The following is a 22248-nucleotide window of genomic DNA, read 5'->3' as shown; positions in this document are numbered from 1 at the left end:
TCTGGGGGAGGGATCGTGCTGGCCCCTGGGGCTACGGTCGCGTTCCCTTGCCTCGTTGTGCATATCGAGGGGGAGATCACCGACGGGGGTGGCGCCTCGGGAGCCGGCGAAGGAGGTAATATGGCCGGTGGGAGTGGAATTGCGGTTGGTGGGGGATTAAATTCGGAGGGGCTCGTTCCGATCCGCCCTCGCCTCCCACTCCCTTCCTCACGCACTTCATCTGCTCCTCTGCTTGCACGAGACCGCAGTGGCGGAGATGGTGGTGATCGATGAGGAGAAGATGCAGAGGTTCGCGGGCAGGGATGCGCGCCTGCGAGCCCGTCTGAGAGAGATCGGATCATGGTATACAAGCAAGCGCGAGATGTATGCGGAGGCGGAGGCAATTTTCTAGGATCTGACGGCGGCGGAGGAGAGATCGCTCTTCGGACGCGGTGGGCGCAAGCATCCGCTGCAGGTGCTGTTGTGGGCGATGGATCAGGCGGACTCGCCGGTGAGATCCGTGGCGAGGAAGTGGGTGGCCTTCACCTCCTTCGAGACCGTGGATCTCACCCCGGCCATGTGGGAATCGGCGCTCAGATCCCGCGAGGGGGTCCTGGCCCTCCCTGCTCCAGGGCCGACCATGGCTCCGATCGTGATCCACGAAGACCCGATGGACCAGCCACCGCAGGTGGTGGTGGAGGCGCCGCGCAGCTCTGCTCGACTCGCTCCAGCCCCTCCAACTCTGACGCCTCGCCGCTCTGCACGCCTCGCCGGAATCGACATTTGAATCCTTCACTAGCCAGCAACCACTTTTGGAGGCTGGCTAGTGAAGATTCAGGCGATGATTCTGACGAGGAAGTCGCCGCTTCAGGTATTGTTTGTCCTCCCATGCTCAATTACATGACTCCTACTCATGATTCTAGGGGTAGTTCATGCAAAATTGATACTCAGCGCCAAATTAGGCGAATCAATCGTAGGATGAAGAAGAATATGAACGGTTATGTTCATAGCCTATTATTAAGGGATGAAGAAGAAAGTGATAAAGGGCAGAGGGTTAGAAAACTGACAGACTATCAGGATAATTTCACTCGCATTGATTTGCCCAATTGGGGTAGATTTCGTAATGATAAAATGAAGATGGCTTTGATAAAAATTAAAAATAAGGACACCAAAGTCTAGGATCTAAGTAGATTTCCTAAATACTTATCTGATATTGAGATTGGGGAAATAAAAACCAATGATGAAAAAATTGATAACAGAGACATGATTCTCTGTGAGGATACAAATGTTAACAAGCACATGGGGGTTGCTAAAATTCCAGAAAACTATGTGCTGGAAAAAGTGGTTGATGAAGTGCAAAGAGAAGGGGGAGTGTATGAAGCAGGGGGAGAGAATAGGGAGTGCCAGGTGGGCCTCGCGGGCCCTAGGCCCAGGAAAGTGGTTGGTGGGGATGGCACAAAAGAAGGAGATGGGGGTGTGGACCTATATAATGGAGGAATCCTACCCTCCATTCCAGAACCTGATTTCCTCCGCCTCCCTAACCCTAGCAAGATCTCGGCGGCGACAAGCCTAGGGGAGAACGCTGAGGAGGGAGAAATTCTCTGGGAAGAAGAAGAAGCCATGATAGGCAGGCAGGAGAGTTGGAGACCAAGACCGAGGAGAGGGGCCGTTCCAAGAGGAAGAGGTAATTTATATGGCAGGTATGAGAATTTTGGGAGAGGATTTATTAGGCAGGATGAGAGAGAGCAGGACGGATATGGATGGAGAAACAGAGAGGGAAATTTCAGAGGGGGATCATGGACAAATAGCAATCGGTCTGGTGGGGAAGGAACCTCGACGGGAAATGGCAGAGATGGAGACAGCAAGCTAGGCAGGTTTACTTCAGACATAAATGGGAACCAGCAAGAGAGATCTCAAGTTGGGATGGGTGAGACTGGGCCTGGAAGTGGGTTTGTGGTTAGTAATCCTAATATGCAGCAGATGGGAATGCAGGGAGGGCCTATCCAGATGGCAGGGGGCTTCCCAATGATAAGCAATAGCAACTTACCATAGATGGTGCCGTTTGGAATGGGGCTTGGGCAATTTGGCTTCATACCATAAGACCAAATGGCACATCAATACCAGTACCTGCTCTCAAATCTGCCAAAACAGGAGATTTTGCGGACACAAGGGGGAGCAAAGGTGGAAGGGGCCAAAGAGGCAACAAAAAAGAAGGAAGCAGGAAATACCAAAGAGCTTTTCTGTGCCAAATGCAAAGAACAGGGACATATGAAGAGTGACTGCAAAAACAAGGTGTTCTGTGTGGTTTGTCAAAGGCCATCTCACAATACTGAGGAATGCACTATGTTAAGGCAAGCTAAACCAGTTGCTAAGTATGTTGGGTATGGAGCTAGGGGTTTGGGGTGTCTTCTGGTTCAGAACACAAAGGACATTGTAGCTTCTGAACACATAAATCATATGGCCTTGGTTACTGTGCATGCTGGACAGCTGAATGAAACCACTGTGGCCTATGGATTCAACAAGATGTTTGATTAGGGGTGGACATGGAGAGCCAAATTTCAGAGTCCCAAAACCTTTCTTATGAGATTTCCCAATAAGGCCAAGTTGGTGGAGCTTAAAAACTTTGGTAAATTCACTCTACTTGGCACAGGGGCTATGGTGGAAGTGGACTTTTGGAGTCCAGATGATAAAGCAAAAGGAAAACTCCATTCAGTTTGGATAAAAATGTGGGGAGTGCCTGATACCCTGAGACATTATTTGGGTGTGTGTGAAATTGGCTCAGCTTTGGGCCCTGTGGTTGAAGTGGATGTAGAACATATTCATTCCAAGGAAGAAATTAGGGTGAAAGTGGGAGTGAGGGACTTGCACAAAATCCCTGCTGGCACTGAGATCACTACAAAAGACCTGCTGCTATATGACATAGGCTTTGAGTTTGATTCTTTTGCAGAACAGGGATGGTACAAGTTTGATGAGGGGAATAAAAGGAAATTTTTTGACTACCTTGATCTGGAAATCTTGAAATACAGAGAGAGAATGACATGCAGAAGAAAAGCAAACAATATGAGACTTGGAAACCAAATCTCATTCTGGGGAGCCTGGGGCTAAAGCAGTATGAACAAATGGTCCTCAATTCTGGTGACATAGGCCAAACCAGTGAAGCAGCTAAAGAGAGAGTGGAGACAGTAACAATAACAGATACTCAGGGTGAAGAAGAAAGTCTGAGGATGAGATTACAAAAAGCAAAGGAATTAGCTGCTAGGCAGAGTGCACAACTTATGCTGGAAGAGAACAAAAGAAAAGAAATGGAAATCATAGGAAAAACACTAGAAAAAGAGGTCACGAGACAACATGAACTGTTGCAAATTAACCTGAAAGTGAATGAAGATGTGAGGGGGGTCACAGTCAGGTGAAAAAACCACTGAAAATGAAGAAGAGGAAGAAGCTATTGATGAGGAAGCAGCAACAGAAGACAAGCAGGTGGATTGGGAAGACATGACAGACCTTGAGCTGATGAATCAGGTAGTTGATTTGGGTTATATGAAGCCAGTGGATTATACTGCTAGCCAGGAGATAGATTCCTTTGGGACAAAAGTTAAAAAAGCTGAGAAAGGGGAATTGGAATCCCAAGAGGAAGAAGAGCTAAGGAGATGCACTAGATTGAAAGGCAAGGAAGATGGCAATATCACTGAGCTGGCCAAGGAGAGAGCAGCTCAGAAGAATAACTATGGTGAGCCTACATGTTGAATCATCTCTAGATCCAATAGTTTCCTTCAAAAAATTGCTGAAGGGGTGGGAGTCAACTTGGGTAACAACCCTGATATGATTAATCATAATTTAGAATTGATAAAAAATGTTGAACAGGCTAGAATTGATATGTGGTTAAATGATTATAACAAAAATCAAAAGCAAACTCCTCTGCCTGAGGAGACTAATATCATTGACACTGAGGAACACACCCTGGAAGATCTATTAGATCAGGGTGAGAATGAGGGGGATAAAGAGGAGGAAGACGACAGGGATTTACTAAGGGGGCTTTTCTCATCCAAAAAAGGGAAAAAGAGAGGCAAAACTACCAGAGGTTCTGGAGTTAAAACTGCCTCTGTTATTAAGGCCCTAGAATCTTCTGTTAAAAAAATAAAAAAAGATGAGAGGCATCTTCTAGAATATGAGAGGGTTTGGGGGATATAAAAAAAGATTTCTTAGGGAAATGGTTATGGACATGAAGGTGGACTTTTTGGGTCTACAAGAGACCATGAGACAACAATTTTCTAGGAATGATCTGCAGCAAATCTGTGCTGGTAGGGATTTTCACTGGCATTTCACCCCAGCTAGGGGGAAATCTGGTGGTCTCTTGTTGGGAGTTAATTATACCATCTTAGATGCGATCTCACAAGATGAGGGGGATTGTCATATCAAAATGACAGTCCAAGATCTGAAAACTAGGTTGATTTGGGACCTGGTGGTGATATATGGAGATGCCCAACCCGAAAGAAAAGCAATCTTCCTAGCTGAGCTATCCAGAATTTTTCAAAATTGTGTCAACCCCATTTTGATTGGAGGTGACTTTAACATTATTAGAAAAGCCAGTGAAAAAAAACCAGGGTCTCTTGGACACTGAAGTTTTTTGTTTAATGCCATTTTAGAACAAGCTGGGGTGAGAGAGCTTGAGATGAATGGGAGACAATTCACATGGGGGAATAATTTACCTATTCCCACTTTTGAAAAATTAGATAGAATTCTTTGTAGTACAGAGTGGGAAGAAGCTTACCCTTTAACCCAGGTTACAGCTCTGACTAGAGAGAAATCTGATCACACTCCTCTTTTCCTAGACTCTGGGGATTTTCAAAAATCTGACCCAATTTTTAGATTTGAAAATGCCTGGTTCTTGAGGGAAGGTATTGATAAAATTGTTCAGGAGGTTTGGAATGACCCAGGAATTAAAGGGGACAACATAGATAGACTGCTAGGTAAATTTAGGATTCTTAGACCCAAACTTAAAGGATGGAACATGAATATGAATGCCTGGCACATAGAGTTAAAAAAAGACATTCTGATGAAATTGGATACTATTGATAAACATTGTGAATTAAATGGCCTTACAGCTGCTGATAGAAAAGAACAAATGAAGCTGAGAGCTCAACTTGATAGACTTCTTAAACATGAGGAAGCTAAATGGAGACAGAGAGCTAAGATAGATGAAATTCTAGAAGGGGATAGTAACGCCAAATTCTTCCATGCCAAAGCTAATGGGAGACTTAGAAGAAATAGAATTAACAAACTGGAACAGGATGAGGGGGTTGTGGAGGCTGAAAAAATCTAATAGATTACATCACTGCCTTTTATAAAAACTTGTTTGGTCCCCCTGATGACTCTTCAGTCTCTTTAAATATTGATAATCCAGATAAGATCCAAGATAGGTATAGAGATATTCTGACTGAAGAATTCTCTTTGGAGGAAGTTAAGAAGGTTGTCTTCAAAATGGCACATAACATATCACCTGGCCCAGATGGATTTATAGCTGAATTCTATCAGCACTATTGGGAATTGGTGAAACATGATCTCAAAGCCTTGTTGGATGACTTTGCCAGAAGGAAAATTGATATTAGTAGATTAAACTATGGGATTATTACTCTAGTCCCTAAAGGAAAAGATGCTAATAAAATACAAAAATTTAGGCCAATTTGCCTGCTAAATGTCTGCTTTAAAATCATTACAAAAGTATTGATGAACAGGCTAAATTTGGTAGCTGCTGATGTTATATCTCCTGTTCAGACTGCGTTTGTTAAAGGCAGATATATTATGGAAGGGGTTCTGATTTTACACGAAGCCTTAAACAACATTAAAAAGAAAAAGCAAAGCGCTCTTTTATTGAAAATTGATTTTGAAAAGGCATATGATAAAATCAAATGGTCTTTCCTTTTTCAGATGCTTAGATTAAAAGGATTCCCTGATAAATGGGTGGACTGGGTGATGGAAACCATTAGGGGGGAAAGTTTGTGTAAAAGTCAATGAAAATCTAGGAAAATATTTCCTCACTCATAAAGGGTTGAGGCAGGGGGATTCATTGTCACCTCTCAACTTTGACCTGGATGCTGATGCTCTAGCAATTATGTTAGACAAAGCTAGAAAAAATGGTCTGGTTAAAGGGGTACTAAATGAAAATGTTCCAAATGGGGTTAACATGTTACAATATGCAGATGATACTATCTTCTTATTACAAGATGATATAGATAGTGCCCATAATTTGAAATATATCTTGTGCCTCTTTGAGCAAATGTCTGGGCTGAAGATTAACTTTCATAAGAGTGAGCTATTTTTATTTGGGGAAGCCATTGATAAAAAGGATGAATATGCAGGAATCTTTACATATCCAGTGGGTGTTTTGCCTATGAAATATCTAGGACTACCAGTTGATAAAAATAGAATTGGCAATAAACTTTGGAAACCTCCTGAGAGTAAAATGGAGAGAAAATGTGAAAACTGGCAAGGCAGATTACTTGCCAGTGCAGGGAGGGTTACGCTGATTCAATCTTCTTGACAGGCATACCTTATTTTATGATGTCTTTCTATGGTTTACCCATTGGGGTAAACAAGCATATGGATTTCTTCAGAGCTAGACTTCTATGGCAAGAGAATGATCAAAAGAAAAAATACCATCTAGTTAAATGGTCTGAGGTGTGCAGGCCGAAAGATATGGGGGGTTTGGGGATCCAAAACCTCACCCATATGAACAAAGCTCTGCTTTGCAAATGGTGGTGGAAGTTATACACAACTGAGGGGCTGTGGCAGGATATTATTTTGAAAAAATATATAAGAAATAAAAACCTGGGCAGTGTATCTGTCAAACAGGGAGACTCTCAGTTTTGGAGGGAGATCCTGAAACATAGAGACCATTTTACCTCGTTATGTAAATTCACAGTGGGAAAAGGGGACAAAACACGATTTTGGGAAGACTGGTGGATTGGATCTGCTCCACTTAGCAAAAACTTGCCTAGGTTGTACGATATATGCTTTGATAAAAAGAAAACAGTTAAGGAGATCCTAGATAATGGTATAGATAACATGCATTTTAGGAGAACTTTGACAAGGGATTCAAGAGTGCTCTGGGAGCATATTAAGGAGGCTTGTAGCTCAGTGACTCTGAATGAGGACAACGATGAGGTGAAATGGACACTGACTAAGAAAGGGGTTTATACTGTAAAATCCTTCTATAGACATCTGATTGAAAATGGTATCAGATACCCACACTTGTACACGTGGAAAATTAAAATGCCACCCAGAGTCAAAGTCTTTATGTGGTTGGCTCTTAAAAATAGTATACTTCCGAAAGATAACCTGCTGCGCAGAGGTTGGAAAGGCGATGATAAATGTCCTTTTTGTGGACATAAAGAAAATATAAACCACCTTTTCCTCTCTTGCTCTGTTACTAGGTTATTATGGAATATCTTGAAATGTGCTTTCAATTAAAAAAACATCCCAGAAGATCTTGACCTGGTAATGAGAATCTGGGTGAAGACTTTCGGAAAAGATGAAAGGGGTTTGGTTATGATAGGCATCTCAGCGATTTGCTGGACTATTTGGAAGTTGAGAAATAGTATTATTTTTTATAACAACAGGGTGAATGATCCCTGTATACCTGTTAACCTGCTTCTTAAAAACTTGCATGATTGGAATGTTTTGCAGACAAACCCCGTAAGAAGTAAGATGATGGAGGCTGGAGTGAAACAAGTCGGCGAGGTGGCTGGAGAAGTGTTCAAAGCAGCTCATGGATGGCGCCTGAAGACTGGGAGAATCATGGGGTGACCACCTTTCAATCCTCTAGTGCTGCGAAAACAGACGCTTCGACAACGACTTGCCTTCTTGTTTCAAGCTGCTCTCCGATATTTTGCTCCTGGGGCAGTAATAAAAATGTAGGGATGGTAGACTACTATGTTTAGAGGTGGCTGTGTGTGATTCCCCTTGGAATGTTTTTCTATGTTTTGAGACGTGCTTTAAAGCTGAGGGCTGGGACTTGTTTTGAGCCCAGCCCTTGGATCCCCTGGGGGTGCTACCTTGAGGACAAAATGGGGGGGAAAGGGATGGCTTCCCCCCCCCCCCCCCCCCCCCCCCTCAATAGGTTAGCATAACTGCGAAAAGAGGGGGGAGGGGTTATGCTGCAGTTTTATTTCCCGATTTTCCTTTGTAAGACATGGTGATTTCTCTTAATGGAAATCAGGGAGAGTGCTCTCTTTTATTAAAAAAACGACCTTCCTCTTTGAAAGAGGAGATAAAAACGTGTCGGCGTGACTATGTATATTGTATCTCAATCATCAAATACACCCTTTTATTCATGTGTAAAACCACACACACATAAGCAAGCAACATCATCAATCAAATCCACTCTTTGACAGCTACAAAATACACAACCTTTTAACTTCAAGTCCAGATCCACGTCCTTGCTCACTGCTCTCGCGCCACTAGCTACACACCTGGAGGCTGGAGCAGCCTTATTGGATTGGGAAGCAAACACACAAAGATAGTTGATTTAGTTGTAGGCGTCCGGGTTGGCGATGAGGTACGCCTCGGCGGCCTTAAAGATGGCGGTGACGGACTCCTTGGCCTTGGCGACCTCGTACTGGGCCTCCTCCACGCCCGGCAGCAGCTTGTACGTGGACTCCACCTTGACGACGCTGCCGCCGCCGGCCGCCGGCTCCACCTTGATGCACGACGTGGCCGTCTCGATGACCGTGCCGACGTGCCCGCCCTCGAGGAGGGTCGACCGGCACTCGCACCCGTCCGCGTCCAGAAAGTCGAGCCTCTCCTTCACGACGCTGAAGGGCATGGCTGCATGCAAGGCCAACCTGCGTGTCACGATGCCTGCTGAAGGCCAAGTTGAACTGAATGGACGCACTGTGTGGCACGTCCGTACCTGAGGTGAAGTTGAACTGCCTGACGCTGCCGACGCCGCCCTCGCCCTCGACGGGGTGGGCGCTGGCGACGACCTGCGGGGCGAGCTTGGGCGCCAGCGTGTGCCAGTCCATGACGCCGGCGCGGAACAGCCGTGGCGCCGCCACGGACGCCTCGATCTCGTGCGCCCAGCTGCTGGTGGAGGCCATCGCGCGCTGTTCGTGCCTGCGTGTGTGATGATCAAGTCAACTCGTGCTGGTCTGCCTGGAGAGCGGATGTAGCCCCCTATAAATAAACTCGGCGACTCCAAGGCCGGGGTTGGTGGTGAAGCTAGGCTTGGCCGGACGGACCGGTCCGGTGAGGGAGGCGCCATGCCGGGCCGGGCGTCCAGTTTTTCTGCATTGGACGGCACACTAAGCTTTTAGTATTATGAGGGATCACGAATCCGTCAATATCAGCTTTAGTTAAAGGAAGATTGTTTTGACGGGCTCCGAGATAAGATTACCTGGGGTTGGTGTGGTCAGAGCCATGGAACGAACTGAATTACTGAACTGATTGGAAGCACGCTTGCATAGTCGCATATGCATTCTTAGTCAGCAGTGCAAGCTTGCATCTACTTCATTCAGTTTCTTTGGATAATGACTTGGCGCGCCAGGGAAGGAAAAAGTCAGGGGAAGAGATGAGATAAAGCCTGTTGTCAAAACAATGCGGATCCTTGACGGCATTGCTTTGTTTTACCAACTCTACTATACGCAACAAGGCTGGAAAATACAGCAAGACATAGTACTAATAAGGGTACTGTGGGTGACGCTGCATCGACACTATTTTCGGGCAACCTCTTTGTGGTACACCATTTCATCAGTTTCTTCTTCTTCCTCTTCATCAGACTGGGCTGCGGCGAATCCAGCTTCTTCTCTCATAGTACATCATTTGCATTCTTGTGGACCTGACAAAAGTGAAACACGTGATCATCTATATAACATTAGCTCAAGCATTAAGACTGTTGACAGCTTACATACTTTTAGCCTTATATTACAGATGGATGATGTAGCAGTGGGTGGTTTCGTGCTCTTGTAAGATCAAACTTGCTTTGGTTTCTTTTATGGAAATCGGAAGGGGAGAGCCCTTCTTTTATACAAAAAAAATAATGAAATACAGATGGATGACAAAAAAACTATGCCAGTATCAACCGAAGACGACCAGAAAGAAAGCTTCAGTTGCTGGGTATATTTCTTTCTGCAACATCTCTAAACTATACGGCGATCACTGATCAGCTCTACTATATGTCCTCTTTGGCTTATTTTTAAGTGTACATGTTGTAGCCTCAACTTGCAAGCATCACCGATCCAGGTTTGGCTGTGTTGACGAGATTAGGCCAGTGCTGCGCTTGTGTTAAGATTACTGGCATGCCAACTCAGGTCATATTTTGGCCAATTCACAGCCAAACAATCCGGCAGACAACGGGAAGAGATGAGATAAGCCTGTTGTCGAAACAATGCGGAACCTTGACGGCGTGGCTTTGTTTTACCAACTCTACTATCTGCAACAAGGCTGGAAAATACAGCAAGACATACTAGCAAGGGCGCTGTGGGTGACACTTATATTCAGCATCAACACAATTTTCAGGCAACTTCTTCGTGGCACACCATTTCATCAGTTTCTTCTTCTTCATCTTCCTCTTCATCAGACTGGGTTGTGGCGAATGCGGCTTCTTCTCTCATAGCACATCATTTGCATCCTTGTCGACCTGACAAAAGAGAAACACACCATCAATTATAACATTATAACTGAAGCGTTAAGACTGTTGACAACTTGCATACTTTTAGCCTTATAGATGGATGAAAAAAAAAAAGAATCTGTGCCAGTATCAACCAAAGACGACCAGGAAGAAAGCTTTACTTGCTGGGTATATTTCTTTCTGCAACATCTGCAAACTATACAGAGATCAGTTCTACTAGATGTTCTCTTTGGCTTACTTTTAAGTGTACTTACATGCTGTAGCCTCAACTTGCAAGCATCACTGATCCAAGTTTGGTTTTGTTGACCAGATTGGGCCGGTGCTGTGCCTGTGTTAGATCATGGCATGCCAACTCGGGTCATATTTTGGTCAATTCACAGCCAAACAACCTGGCAGATAAAGACCGTTCCTAATTTGCACCTCAAATTTAACCACAGTTCTCAAATCCATCATGAGACATTTAATAAATACAATTCACAATGTCGATGAAATTACAGTGAGGCACTGATATTGCATTTCTAGCCTAGATAGATTCAGAAGTGAAAACACATGGGGGTTGTAGTTACTGAGCCAAACAGAACAGTCAGAATGAATGCAGGTGGAATTAACACATGTACCCCAAAAAGAAACACCAGCTGTTATTCCAGTGCATTATTATGCGTTTATTCCAGCACCTCCGATTTATTGGCACTCATAACTTTAAATCCAACATGCTGTGTGCACAAGTTTTTAAGAAACTGTCGACTCAATCTGCCCTCATCTTGCCTCAATTATCCAATCCACCTCGTACAGCACAGGCTTGTTATACGCGCAAGGACTGATCTTCCCCCAGCTGCAGTGGAATCCACTACACCAACTACTACTACAACGATGCATCGGAAACCTGCAGATGCCCCTGACATGCTCCATTTCCTCGCCTTTGAGATCGACCAACGCCTTTTCCTTACTCTTGAGATCAATGGTGAAGAAAGCACCACCCTGCTCGACGAGCATGGCACCTCTCCTCTCCGCGAAGAAGACAAGGTTTATTTTGTCACCGCTTCCTAGATTTATCAGGTCAGAGCGCAACCACCCTCCTGCACCTCCATGATCACAGTCATCTTGTCCTTGCTTGGCCCAAAGCTCCAGCACACCATCATCTTGTATACTCACAAAAGAAAGCTTTCCATCTCCGGTGACACATGGAAACGGCACTCGCCGCCGCTGCTCACCGGCGTGGACGTTGATGGGGATCTTGGTCAATGAGACATGTGCCGTGGCGACACTTACATTGAGTGTGTAGAAGCTTCTCTGGTCTGTGAACAGCCAGTGCACGGTGCCAGAGGTGACCACGCCGGCATACGGTCCACACCTGACGAGGTGTGAAACCTGGTGACACCTGATGGGCGTGCTCCAACTGTCTGTGGCAGAGGAGTACCCACAGGCATACATGACTCTGTTGGCGGCTGAGTATGTCAAGACGACCTGAAACGACGGATGTCGTCGTTGCTGATCCAAATCATCAATGGCTCGGTGGTCCTCATCGGTGAGAAGAGCATAGCCAGTTAGGTGCCTTCTCACAAATCCATGGTTTACCAAGAAGGGGGGCTGTGGGAGCAAATGCCTACCCCGCTTGTCGATCAGAGGGCGGCACACTGCAAGATGGAGCTTCTCACGGCGTTGGGGGTCGGCCGGGGTAGGCAGCAGGATGCGCACGAGGAGAAGACCACGGCGTGATGCCAGTGGCCTTGCAAAGTTGAAGAGCCCGTCGTCGTTGGCGACGAAGGAGTCGAAGGTGAGATGGCCGCCGCCAGCCTGAAGGCTCAAGAATTGGGGAGGACTGTCGGGTATCCTTCTCATGGGCTGAATCGCGGCGGCCACGTTCGCGCCGACGTTCTGGTAGAAGATGCCGACGAGGACCGAGGGGCGCGGCGCTGTCTCCGGCCAGAGGCCGATGCGTCGGAGGAAGACCGGGTCTTTGATGAGGCAGAGCCACTGTTTGCACGTGGCTGCGCAGCGGAGGAGGTCCTGGACGCCTGGCAAGCGCTCGAAGACGAGGAGGAGGAGGTCGTCCAGGAGTTCGCCGGCGGCGCCCACGCGTGCGGCCTTGGCCATCCGAGGTCAGCGGCAGGCTGCGGGGTCTGGCGGCGCGACACCGCGAAACGGCGATGTACGAGGTCGTCGGAGGGAGGTGGTCAACGGCGCGGCGGAAGGTGGGAGCGGCGGATCTGATATGGAGGAGGAGATGGGTGGCGGCGGACCTGGGTTGGTGAAGAGCGCGGCCGGAGTTGGTAGGAGCTGCTAGGGGATGGGGAGAGGGGGGAAGGGCGCGGAGGGAGCTCGGCACGGCGATCGGGGAGAGCAGCTCGGGGTCGTTGGGTCGTGGTCGGCGACCCCCGGATCTGGATGGAGTTGGTGGCGAGGTGGGGCACAGGAGCTTGGCATGAACTATGGAAGCATCACCACCCTATAGGCACATCTTTTCCACACAGATAAATATAAATAGAAATGTTTGCCACCGACGGCCCAAACTTCGATCGGTAGCGTCGCTTGTGCCAGAGCGCCACGCCACACCGACCAACGCCAAAGCGCCACGCTACACTGACCAATGCCAGAGCGCCACGCGTCCTGTGAGCCGTGCATCGGCCCGACGCACGAGCAGCGGGAGCGCGTGGCATACCTCCATCGACAGAGCGAGTTAGAGAACACGGTGAACGGGTGAAGCTTAGTAGCTTACCATGCAAATGGGCAGGTTGGTTTGCTAGTGGGTTCAGTGCATTTGGGACTGGTATAGTGGTATGAGTTGCAACACCACTAAACATGAGTGGATTGGGGAGTGACTGAAGTTCAATGAACCAATACAGTTGGATTTGTTGTGTGTAAAAAAACAGTTGAATTTGAAGTGCACTATATTGCGCCCCCATAACCTCCGGTATAGAAGCTCTACCCTCTTTTTGGAGCTCCCTCCCAAAATTATTGAGATAGAGGGAGGTATGGAGAATCCGCTAGAGTAAATTTTTGCCCCTCAAACCGCCATGTTAACGATTATATGTAGGGATGGAACAAATGACTCTACTAGAGTTGCTCTTACAAAGCCTATTGCTAAATGCCACGCATTTTGAAACATAGTTGCTCTACTTGCTCCTACTTATTGTCATGTTGCTATAACATTGATTACAACATGCAGGAAATTAGCAAATTGACACACAAGTGCATGCATGTCCAGTAAAAGATTGAAAACAGTCGTTTTATCCAATACAACATCATTAACGTATTAGATACAAAAGAGCCAACACAAAGTGCTAACCCTAACAAAATTAAGTGATCTTACTGCCCACAGACCCCATAAAGACAGTTTCTTATGGGGATTTGATTGAATCATAGTAAAAAATATTAGCATGTCAATGAACTTTTATCCATTCTAGTTAACTTTTCTTCTCAATGCTGATCAAATTGTTGGCTAACAGAACTTCAACCAAAATTTCCACTAGGCAAAAATCTGCCAAGGCAAGCTTAGGCCAAAACCAAACGCCATCTTATAATACTGAAAATGGTACTGTAGGAGCCTCCACTTCTACTTTTGCTAAAAAAGAATGTCTTACGCGGCATTATCAATAAAATATCCAACTTACCTTGATTTTCCTAATGTAATTAATTACATACGGGACAAGGTGGTGAGATTTTCCATATTTGTGTTTTAAGGCTTGAGTTGATTACTCTGTAAACACAATTTTTGGACAAACTTCATTGCAATTATTTTGGAAAACACATCACATCAACCGGTTGATACGATGCTCGCGTCGGTTGGTTACATGGCCATCGAATTGAAGCGGGATCATGTGTTCCTGGTCTGCCACCTCATCCCTGCGGCAACCACCCATGCGTCCCAATTTGCAACCTTAGAGCATCTACAGCTGGACTTGGCAAATCCGGCCCCTCAAACGCCCGCGGACGCGGCCGGGCGTGTCCGCGGGTTTTGACCGGGCACGCCTCATATGTTAGCTTCCACACCCGCGTCTCTCATATTTGAAACTTCAAAACCATGCAACCCATGCAATACTACGTATAAAGTATAAAACACGATCAACTAGCCGGATCATCATTGCATCGCTAGACAAAAGCGCATAGTTCATCGAAGGTTCATCGGCGGACAGTGCAAATTCATACTATAAATACTTAGAACATAGATAAAACAAAAATAAAATGGGGACGTGCGAAGGAATTCACCATTTCTTCGCTGGCCACTTCCCCTTCTAGCCGTCGGCGTGGTTGTGCCCCTCCTCCATGTAGGCGCCAGCGTGCGGAGGTGCGTCGTCGTCAGTGCTGGAGCCGTCCGTCGGGTCGGAGGAGTCGGAGCTGCACCTTTTGCCCGACAGCCTGCGAAGCAGGCGGTCCTGCTCCTTCGCATGCGAGGCCACCTTCGCCTTCGCCGCCGCCTCCTTGGCATTCTTGCGGCGGAGGCACCGCTCATTCGTCTCCACCGTCGTGAGAGAGCGGCGGAGGACCGACGCGAGGAGCGCGGCCTCAAGATCGACCGGCGCGCTGACAATGCCTCCCCCGCCGCTGCCCCCTTCCTCGCCTGCTGCCGCTCGTGCGTCGGACTCGGCGCGTGCCGGCCCCTGCGCGGGCACGAGGACCCAACGGTGGCCTGGTACCACTTCCGGAGCAGAGGGTGGTGGAGGTGGGCGGCGCACCTGAAGGAGTGGAGCGGAGCAGCCAAAGCTGCACGTCGTGCAGGAACGGCTGGCGACGTCGCCGGCGCTGCGTCGACGAGCAGCGGGCGCTAACGAAGTACATCCGCCGCTGCCGGACCCGCCTTGGTCGAGCTGTGAATGCCTCAACGCGATGCAGAGGGCGACCTCCTCCACGTCGTCGGGCTCCGCTTCACGCAACAGGCTCGTGAAGTCGTCATTGGAGCCGGATCCTCACCAGAGGCAGCGCTGCTTCGGTCGCCAGCCATTGAATGGGTTCGAAGGGGATCGGAAGTGGAGTTCAGATTGATTGCGGTCTATGGTTTTCCAGATGGGGATATTTGTGGGCAGGGCTAGGATGGGCCAAGCCGACGTGGCGGACGCGCCCAGACCACCCCATATTGGCCCATATTTGGGCTGGATACGAGGGGCGCCAGAGAGCACAGGCGTTTGAGGACGGTTTAAGGCCCCCGTCTGGGTCGCTTTTTCGTGACCGGTCAATGACCGAGCCGTCCACCCGTGTGTTTTGGGGCGGTTTGGGGTGACCGGCTGTGGATGCTCTTATCCACCCCCTTCGCATCGTCAGGTCCCCACCGACCCCACACACGTATATAGGAGCAATCGCCATCCTGGCTCTGCCATGGCCTAGCAACCAACTCCAGCTTCCTGTGTTTGTGTGCCTTTTCTTGCCGGTGTCTCACGTGTGTGCCTCTCCGCCATGGCCCAACAACCACTCTTGTTGCTCATCCGCCAGAAAAATGCGAGAAGATGTGCCCCTGCTCCAGGCAAGGTGCTGCAAGGCGGAGGTGGCTGCCGTCCATCGCATCACGAACTAGGCAACACCACTGCAATGGCAACATACACAACCCACGATCCGGTGATGCTTTTGCAACCAGGGTCCCGTTGTACTGAAGTTTTCTAACAAGGGTCTTATTCCAATGGTGACGAACATGGCGGGAGATGCTTTTGCAACCAAGGTCTTTTTGCAACGAAGATTTGCAACAAGGGTCTTGCTGCAATGGCGACAAATACGGGCGAAGATACATTTGCAACAAGGGTCCTATTGCAAGGAAAGTTTGTAATAAGAGTCTTGTTGCAATGGTGACGGACACGACCACGAGCCAAAAATCATGGGAGATTGCAACACGGTTCCCGTTGTAGAGAGCCGAGCGCAACCTGGGTCTTGTTGCAAAGGGAAAAATGATTTGGGGAAAGATTGCAACAAGGCTCCTAGGGCCACGCGCAACACTAGCTTTGTTGCAAAGGCTTGGGGGAGATTTTATTCAGACGGCTATTCAAAGCTCCTTCCGACGGCTGTTGAGGCGGTCGATTTGTTTAGATTATCACCGAACTGACACGTAGCACTGCTCTAATTATTTCCCTTAGGAGTAGTCCTTCATAAACAAAAAACTTTTGGATAATACCTCATCAACATAATAAACCTAGAACCACATCCAGTTATCATACTTAGCAGGCAACATAAGAAGGAACAGGGGAAGGAGGCGGAGGCACACAAGCCTGTAGAGTCGAGAGGATTTTTTTTGAGCTGGGGAGAGATGAGAGTCTGATGGAGTGGCAATGGCGCGATCTGTCTATTAGGCAACACCGCAACACTTTCTTTTCCGACAAGCAACACTTCAAGCTCAGAAAAATGTATATGTGCGGCTCGATGCTCAATTTTGGCTCCCATGTACTCCCTCCGTTTGGAAATACTTGTCACAAAAATGGATGTATCTACAACTAAAATACATTTAGATACATTCATTTCTGGAACGAGTAATTCCGAATGGAGGGAGTACGTGTGTTGCATCACAAAAAGGACACAAACGAAGTGATGTTCGTTCACGGTATTCTGCTTTAAGTTGACACCATTGTTGCATCAACTTGATTTTTTTTTTGACATTGTAGCACGGGGTTTCAAGATAAACATATTAAGTTATTTTAGGGACAAACAAAATTCAGCTACATACTGAGCCAAATAGGATAGTCGGACTGAATACAAATGGAATCATCACATCTACCCTGAAAGAAATGTCTGCCATGCATCGTTTTGTATCCAGAATCCCGGTGATCCATCAAGACATATACCCGATCAACGACCGACCCATCCTAGCTAGCTACAAAATACTAAACCCATTCTATATGAATTTTGATTTTGCTAACCACATATCCCATGCGGTAATACTAAACCCATTCTGGAAAAAACTACTAAACCCTACATGTTGTAGGTACATGTTCATTACAAATTATTGAATTAAACCGTCTTCATCTTGCCTCTGATCAGTGGTGGAGAACATGCCACGGTCAAACACCCAATCCATCTCGTACAATACTGGCGTGATGAAATCGAACCATCTTCTGCCGTAGACTCCGTTACACCAAGTACTACTACAATCATACATTGGAAACCTACGATATCTCTTGAATGACTCCGCGTTTCCTCGCCCTTGATATCAATGTACGCCTTCTCCTTACTCTTGAGATCAATGGTGAAAAAAGAACCACCACACCGCTCGATAAGCATGGCACCTCTTCTCTCTGCGTAGAAGACGTTGTTTATTTCGTCCTTGCTTCCTAGATTTATCAGGTCGGCTCCCAACCACCCTCTTGAGCTAGCCTCGCGGCCATAGCCGTCGTCATCTTGTTCTTGCTTGGTCCAAAGCACTAATATACCATGGTTCCGCATACTGACGAACGAAAGATTTCCTTCCCCGGAGACACACGGAAACAACACCCGCCCCCACTGCCGACAAGCTTCGACGTGGATCGGGATCTTGGTCAGAGAGACATCTGTGGTGATAGCCTTTACATCGAGGGTGTAGAAACTTGTCTCGTCCTTGTACAACCAGTGCACGGTGTTACGGGTGACAACGCCGGCGAATGGTCCACACCTGATGAGGTGTGAAGCCTGGCAAAACTTGGTGGGCGTGCTCCAAGTATCCGTGGCAGAGGAGTACATGTAGACATATATGATCCCATTGACGCCGGTGTAGGTCAAGAACACTTGAAACGACGACGACCGTTCTCGTCGTTGATCCAAATAATCAATGACACCATGGTCCTCGTCGGTGAGGAGCGCGCAGCCGGTGAGGTGCCAGTCCAAGGATCCACTTAAGTCGAAGGAAAGCAGTGGAAGAAGACTGCGCTGCTTGTCCACCACAGGACGGCATACCGCCAGCAGGAGCTTATCACGGGCTGTACCGCCCATGCCGTCGAACATGGTAGGCAGCAGGATGCTCACGAGGAGAAGACCACGGCGCGATGCGAGTGGCCTCGCGTAGGCGAAGAGACCGTTGTCGTTGTCGACCAGTGAGCCAAAGGTGAGATGCGCACCATGGACGAACGAGCTGAAGGTAGCATGCGCTCCCCCAAGCTGAAGGTTCAAGAATTCCGGAGGCTGGCCGTGTTTCGGACGGGGCTTACCGACGGGGCACGTAATCTGGTAGAAGATCCCGGCGAGGATGGACGGGCCGCGCGTCGTCTGCGGCCAGAGGGCGATGCGTCGGAGGAAGGCACGGTCGGTGACGAGGCCGCGCCATCGCTTGCACGTGGCTGCGCAGCGGAGGAGGTGCTGGTAGCCCGGCAGGCGCTGGAAGACGTCGCGGAGGATGTCGTCCGCGATTTCGCCCCCGGCGCGGCGTACGCGCCCATTGGTCATCGATCTCCGTTGCGGATGGGTGGATCGATCTGAGTATAGATTTGTCGAGGCTGGCGCCGGTACCCTTGCACGACCTAGACGAGCACCAAGGAAAGGATCAGCTTATGACGAGCCGTACGTATCAAGAGTCAATCACAATCACCGTTTGAGATTTCGAACGTGTAAATGTATCTACACACAAGCTAAATAAACCACGGGCGATATATATCGTGCATGTCAGTTAGCAAAGCCCTGAAAAGTCTGGAGACCGTTCCCAAGAGATCAGGTTACCAACATTTGCTTCGTTCCCAAAAGTTGGCCATCAGTTTTCTCTTTTCTTGTTAAACAAAGTACGACGATAACTGCCACACGGGTGAGCGTTAAGGGGTCTGCCCACATGTTTTGTGTGATGTCTAAGAGGATCAGTCCACACGTCTATGTGTGGGCAAAACAATTAGCGCCCACACGTCTCTTTTTTTCCTTGTGGTCCCTCTCACACGCCTATGTGTGGGCAAAATGCATAACGCCCACACGACCTCTCTCAGCCACCAACCTCATGGTCCCGCACGCCCCGCTTGACAGTCACCACGCGTCCCCGCAGTTGCCATGGTCCGGACCCTCTTCAATGTCCGTTTAACTGCAGTTGCCATGTCGCTGAACTACAGTTGCCATGTCGGACAACTACAGTTGTCATGGTTGCTCAACTGCGGTTGCCATCTCAGGTCAAGTGCCAGATGCCATTTTGGACAACTGCAGCTGTTGCCATGTATGGTCTGGTTTATTATAGTTGCCATTATTTGAAAACTTTAGAGGTTGCCACCAACTAACACTAAGCAGTTGCCATGTATGGTCTGGTTTACTACAGTTGCCATGATTTGAAAATCTTAGGAGTTGCCACCTACTAACACTAGGCAGTTGCCGTGTAGCGCTATAAAGAGACATGGCAAAACAACATGTTCGGGTAAAAGAGAGAGTTGCCATCTCATTACAAGCACACTACAAAACACATGGCAACTAACATGTTCGGGTAAAAAAAAAGAGAGAGTTGCCATCTGCTACACTAGGGCAGTTGCCATGTACACTGCAAAACGCAAGGCAACTGCAAGCTTGGGTGTGGAAGAGGAGACGGGCGTGTGAGCAAGATGGCAAATGCCCACACACAAGCCCTTGTGCATGAGTGAAAATTGGCGTGTGGGCGAACTACTAAACGCCCACACACCGGTCCCTCCGTGTGGTGAAACGGACGTGTGGGCGACCGGGTGAATGCCCACACACCAGCCCAGTCCTACGTGGCACCACAATCATGCCAAGATTCGTGCACCCACAAACGGACACGGATCCACGCGTGTGGGCGAGATGCAAGTGCTCACACGTGTGGGCGTTAGTGTTTCCGTAAACAAATGCAAGCTAATCTTATGCTGAGAAGCCACCAGGTTTTTCCTTTATTTTAAACAAACGCAAGCTAATCTTATGATGAGAATCAGGTTAGATGGACTATGGTATCCCAGCCCACCAGGGTTCAAGTCCTGGTGCTCGCATTTGTTCCTGAATTTATTTCAGGATTTCCGGCGATGCACATTCAGTGGGAGAAGACGTTCCCGTCGACGACGAGGTTTTATTTCAGGATTTCCGGCGATGCGCATTCAGTGGGAGGAGACGTTCCCGTCGACGACGAGGTGCCTACGGCGACTACGTAAATTTCAAGATGATATGCCGACTCAGTCTTTCGGAGGTGCTCATAGGGTAGGGTGTGCGTGTGTGCGTTCATAGGGGTGAGTGTATGCGCGTGTATATGAGTGCTTGCGTCTGTATTGTGTTCAAAAAAATGGGAATAAGCGATTCTCAAGCAATGGACACGTTAGAGCATCTCTAGCAGCGCATAATGCCGACTCGCAAAACACGTTTGCAGTTCGCGGAAAAACGGCTTTACGGACCGGCGCGCCGGCCACAGAGGCAGACCCCGCAAAACAGAACCGTATAAAAGGATATTCACGAAATATGCTCTTTTACGGGTCGGCTTTGCGGGTTCTGCTCTTGCGCCGCTGCCGCCGGCCTGCAAATCCGAAATTTGCACTTCAATTAGACACAATATAATACATTTCTTTGCTTTTTCAACGGCATTGTATACATAAGACATCACCAAATCTTTGCTAGAATAGTAAGACCAAAGAAAACAAGAACCACAATTATGCATTTTAGAAGATATCCAACTTTCATAACTGCTCCCACTAGTTGGACCAATATCTTCTCCATGCATTTGTTGTTGATCTGCGGATTCTTGATTTTACATTCTCCATTCTTCTTCTTTTGTTCTAAAGAAGTAGATGTTGCTTCCCCTCTACTTTCTTCTCTAATTGCGCATGCAGCCGCATCATTATCTTCGATTCTACTAAGGAGTGCACGAACATCTATTAAATTTCTTTCTATCAATAAATCAATGTATTCTCCTTCCCCAAACCAAAATGAGCATCCATCTTCCTACACACATGACGATGTTCGAAATGAGCTATCGCAACTGAACCAAAGAATACGGTGCCAAAGCCGAATGAAAACAACGCATACCCTGTCGTTTTCGCATTTGAAGAACAACCATCTGGGGTGCTTCGGCGTGCCCGAAGTTAGCCACAGCATTGTCCGCGTGCAGTCGTCGCACTGTATGAGCGGCATCGGCGAGCCGCAGAGCCGCTGCGCCAGCGCCGTGCCCGGCGGACGGCCGGCCGAATCCATGCCGGCAAACCATCGACAGCGGCGACATGACGAACCCGTACCTGCACGCGGCGATGAGGCTTTGCCAGGGCTGCGCGGGGTGCTCCCCGACCATTCCATCGCTTGGCGCAGCCACCGGCGGCCGGAAAAGCCAAATCCGGCCACCCGCGACGAGCGGCCGCTGATCTGCAACTTTCTGGCCCGCCGACGCAGGACGGGGTGGGGTAGGGCAACCTCGGGCAGGTGGCGGCCTTTCAGCGTGATCCCGCCGGCTAGTGTCACCGGAATTGTTGGCGGCGGCCCGGCGGCGGGGCGAGAGGGAGAGGGGAGGTGCTAGGAGGGGAAAAGCGTGGGCTGAAATGTCCTCCCCACCAACCGCTCTCGCTATATATAGGGCGCCGATGTGCGCGGGGGGCGGGGGGGCTGCGTATTCGCGGTTGGAGTCGAGATTTTGCCGCGCCCCACAAAAATATTTACGGGCCAGACGCGTTTGCGGGGTTTGTTCCGGCGGGATTTTTTGCGCCGACCCGCATTTTGGTGATTATTTTGCGGGTCGAGGCTTTTTACGGAGTTTTTTAGAGATGCTCTAACGAACAACAACAAAGTATTCAAGCTTCCGAAAAGCATACCTA

At 48.3% G+C, this 22248-nt stretch overlaps 2 protein-coding genes and 2 pseudogenes across 2 annotated transcripts; 1 reads left to right on the top strand and 3 right to left on the bottom strand.

Annotated features, from left to right (window-relative positions):
* The first annotated feature begins 1487 nt into the window (after positions 1–1487).
* On the top strand, positions 1488–8191 carry LOC120973681 (uncharacterized; annotated as a pseudogene).
* An 83-nt stretch (positions 8192–8274) lies between these two features.
* On the bottom strand, positions 8275–10288 carry LOC109782920 (pathogenesis-related protein 1). Its single transcript, XM_020341552.4, has 4 exons — positions 9885–10288; positions 9371–9811; positions 8888–9261; positions 8275–8802 (listed from the first exon to the last, which is right to left on the bottom strand). The coding sequence occupies exons 3-4, from the start codon at positions 9072–9074 to the stop codon at positions 8504–8506; spliced, it is 486 nt and encodes a 161-aa protein (XP_020197141.1). The 5' UTR covers positions 9075–9261; positions 9371–9811; positions 9885–10288; the 3' UTR covers positions 8275–8503.
* A 741-nt stretch (positions 10289–11029) lies between these two features.
* Positions 11030–13060, bottom strand: LOC109782918 (uncharacterized). Its single transcript, XM_040399621.3, has one exon. It carries the CDS (start codon positions 12695–12697, stop codon positions 11360–11362), a length of 1338 nt encoding a protein of 445 aa, XP_040255555.1. The 5' UTR covers positions 12698–13060; the 3' UTR covers positions 11030–11359.
* Positions 13061–16872: 3812 nt separating this feature from the next.
* On the bottom strand, positions 16873–18931 carry LOC109782902 (uncharacterized; annotated as a pseudogene).
* Positions 18932–22248: the final 3317 nt, after the last annotated feature.

Source organism: Aegilops tauschii, chromosome 2 (genome assembly GCF_002575655.3).
Source record: "Aegilops tauschii subsp. strangulata cultivar AL8/78 chromosome 2, Aet v6.0, whole genome shotgun sequence".
In the NCBI taxonomy this organism is placed as follows: Eukaryota; Viridiplantae; Streptophyta; class Magnoliopsida; order Poales; family Poaceae; genus Aegilops; species Aegilops tauschii.
Note: the sequence above shows the minus strand (reverse complement) of the source record. Positions and strands in the feature narration are given on the sequence as shown.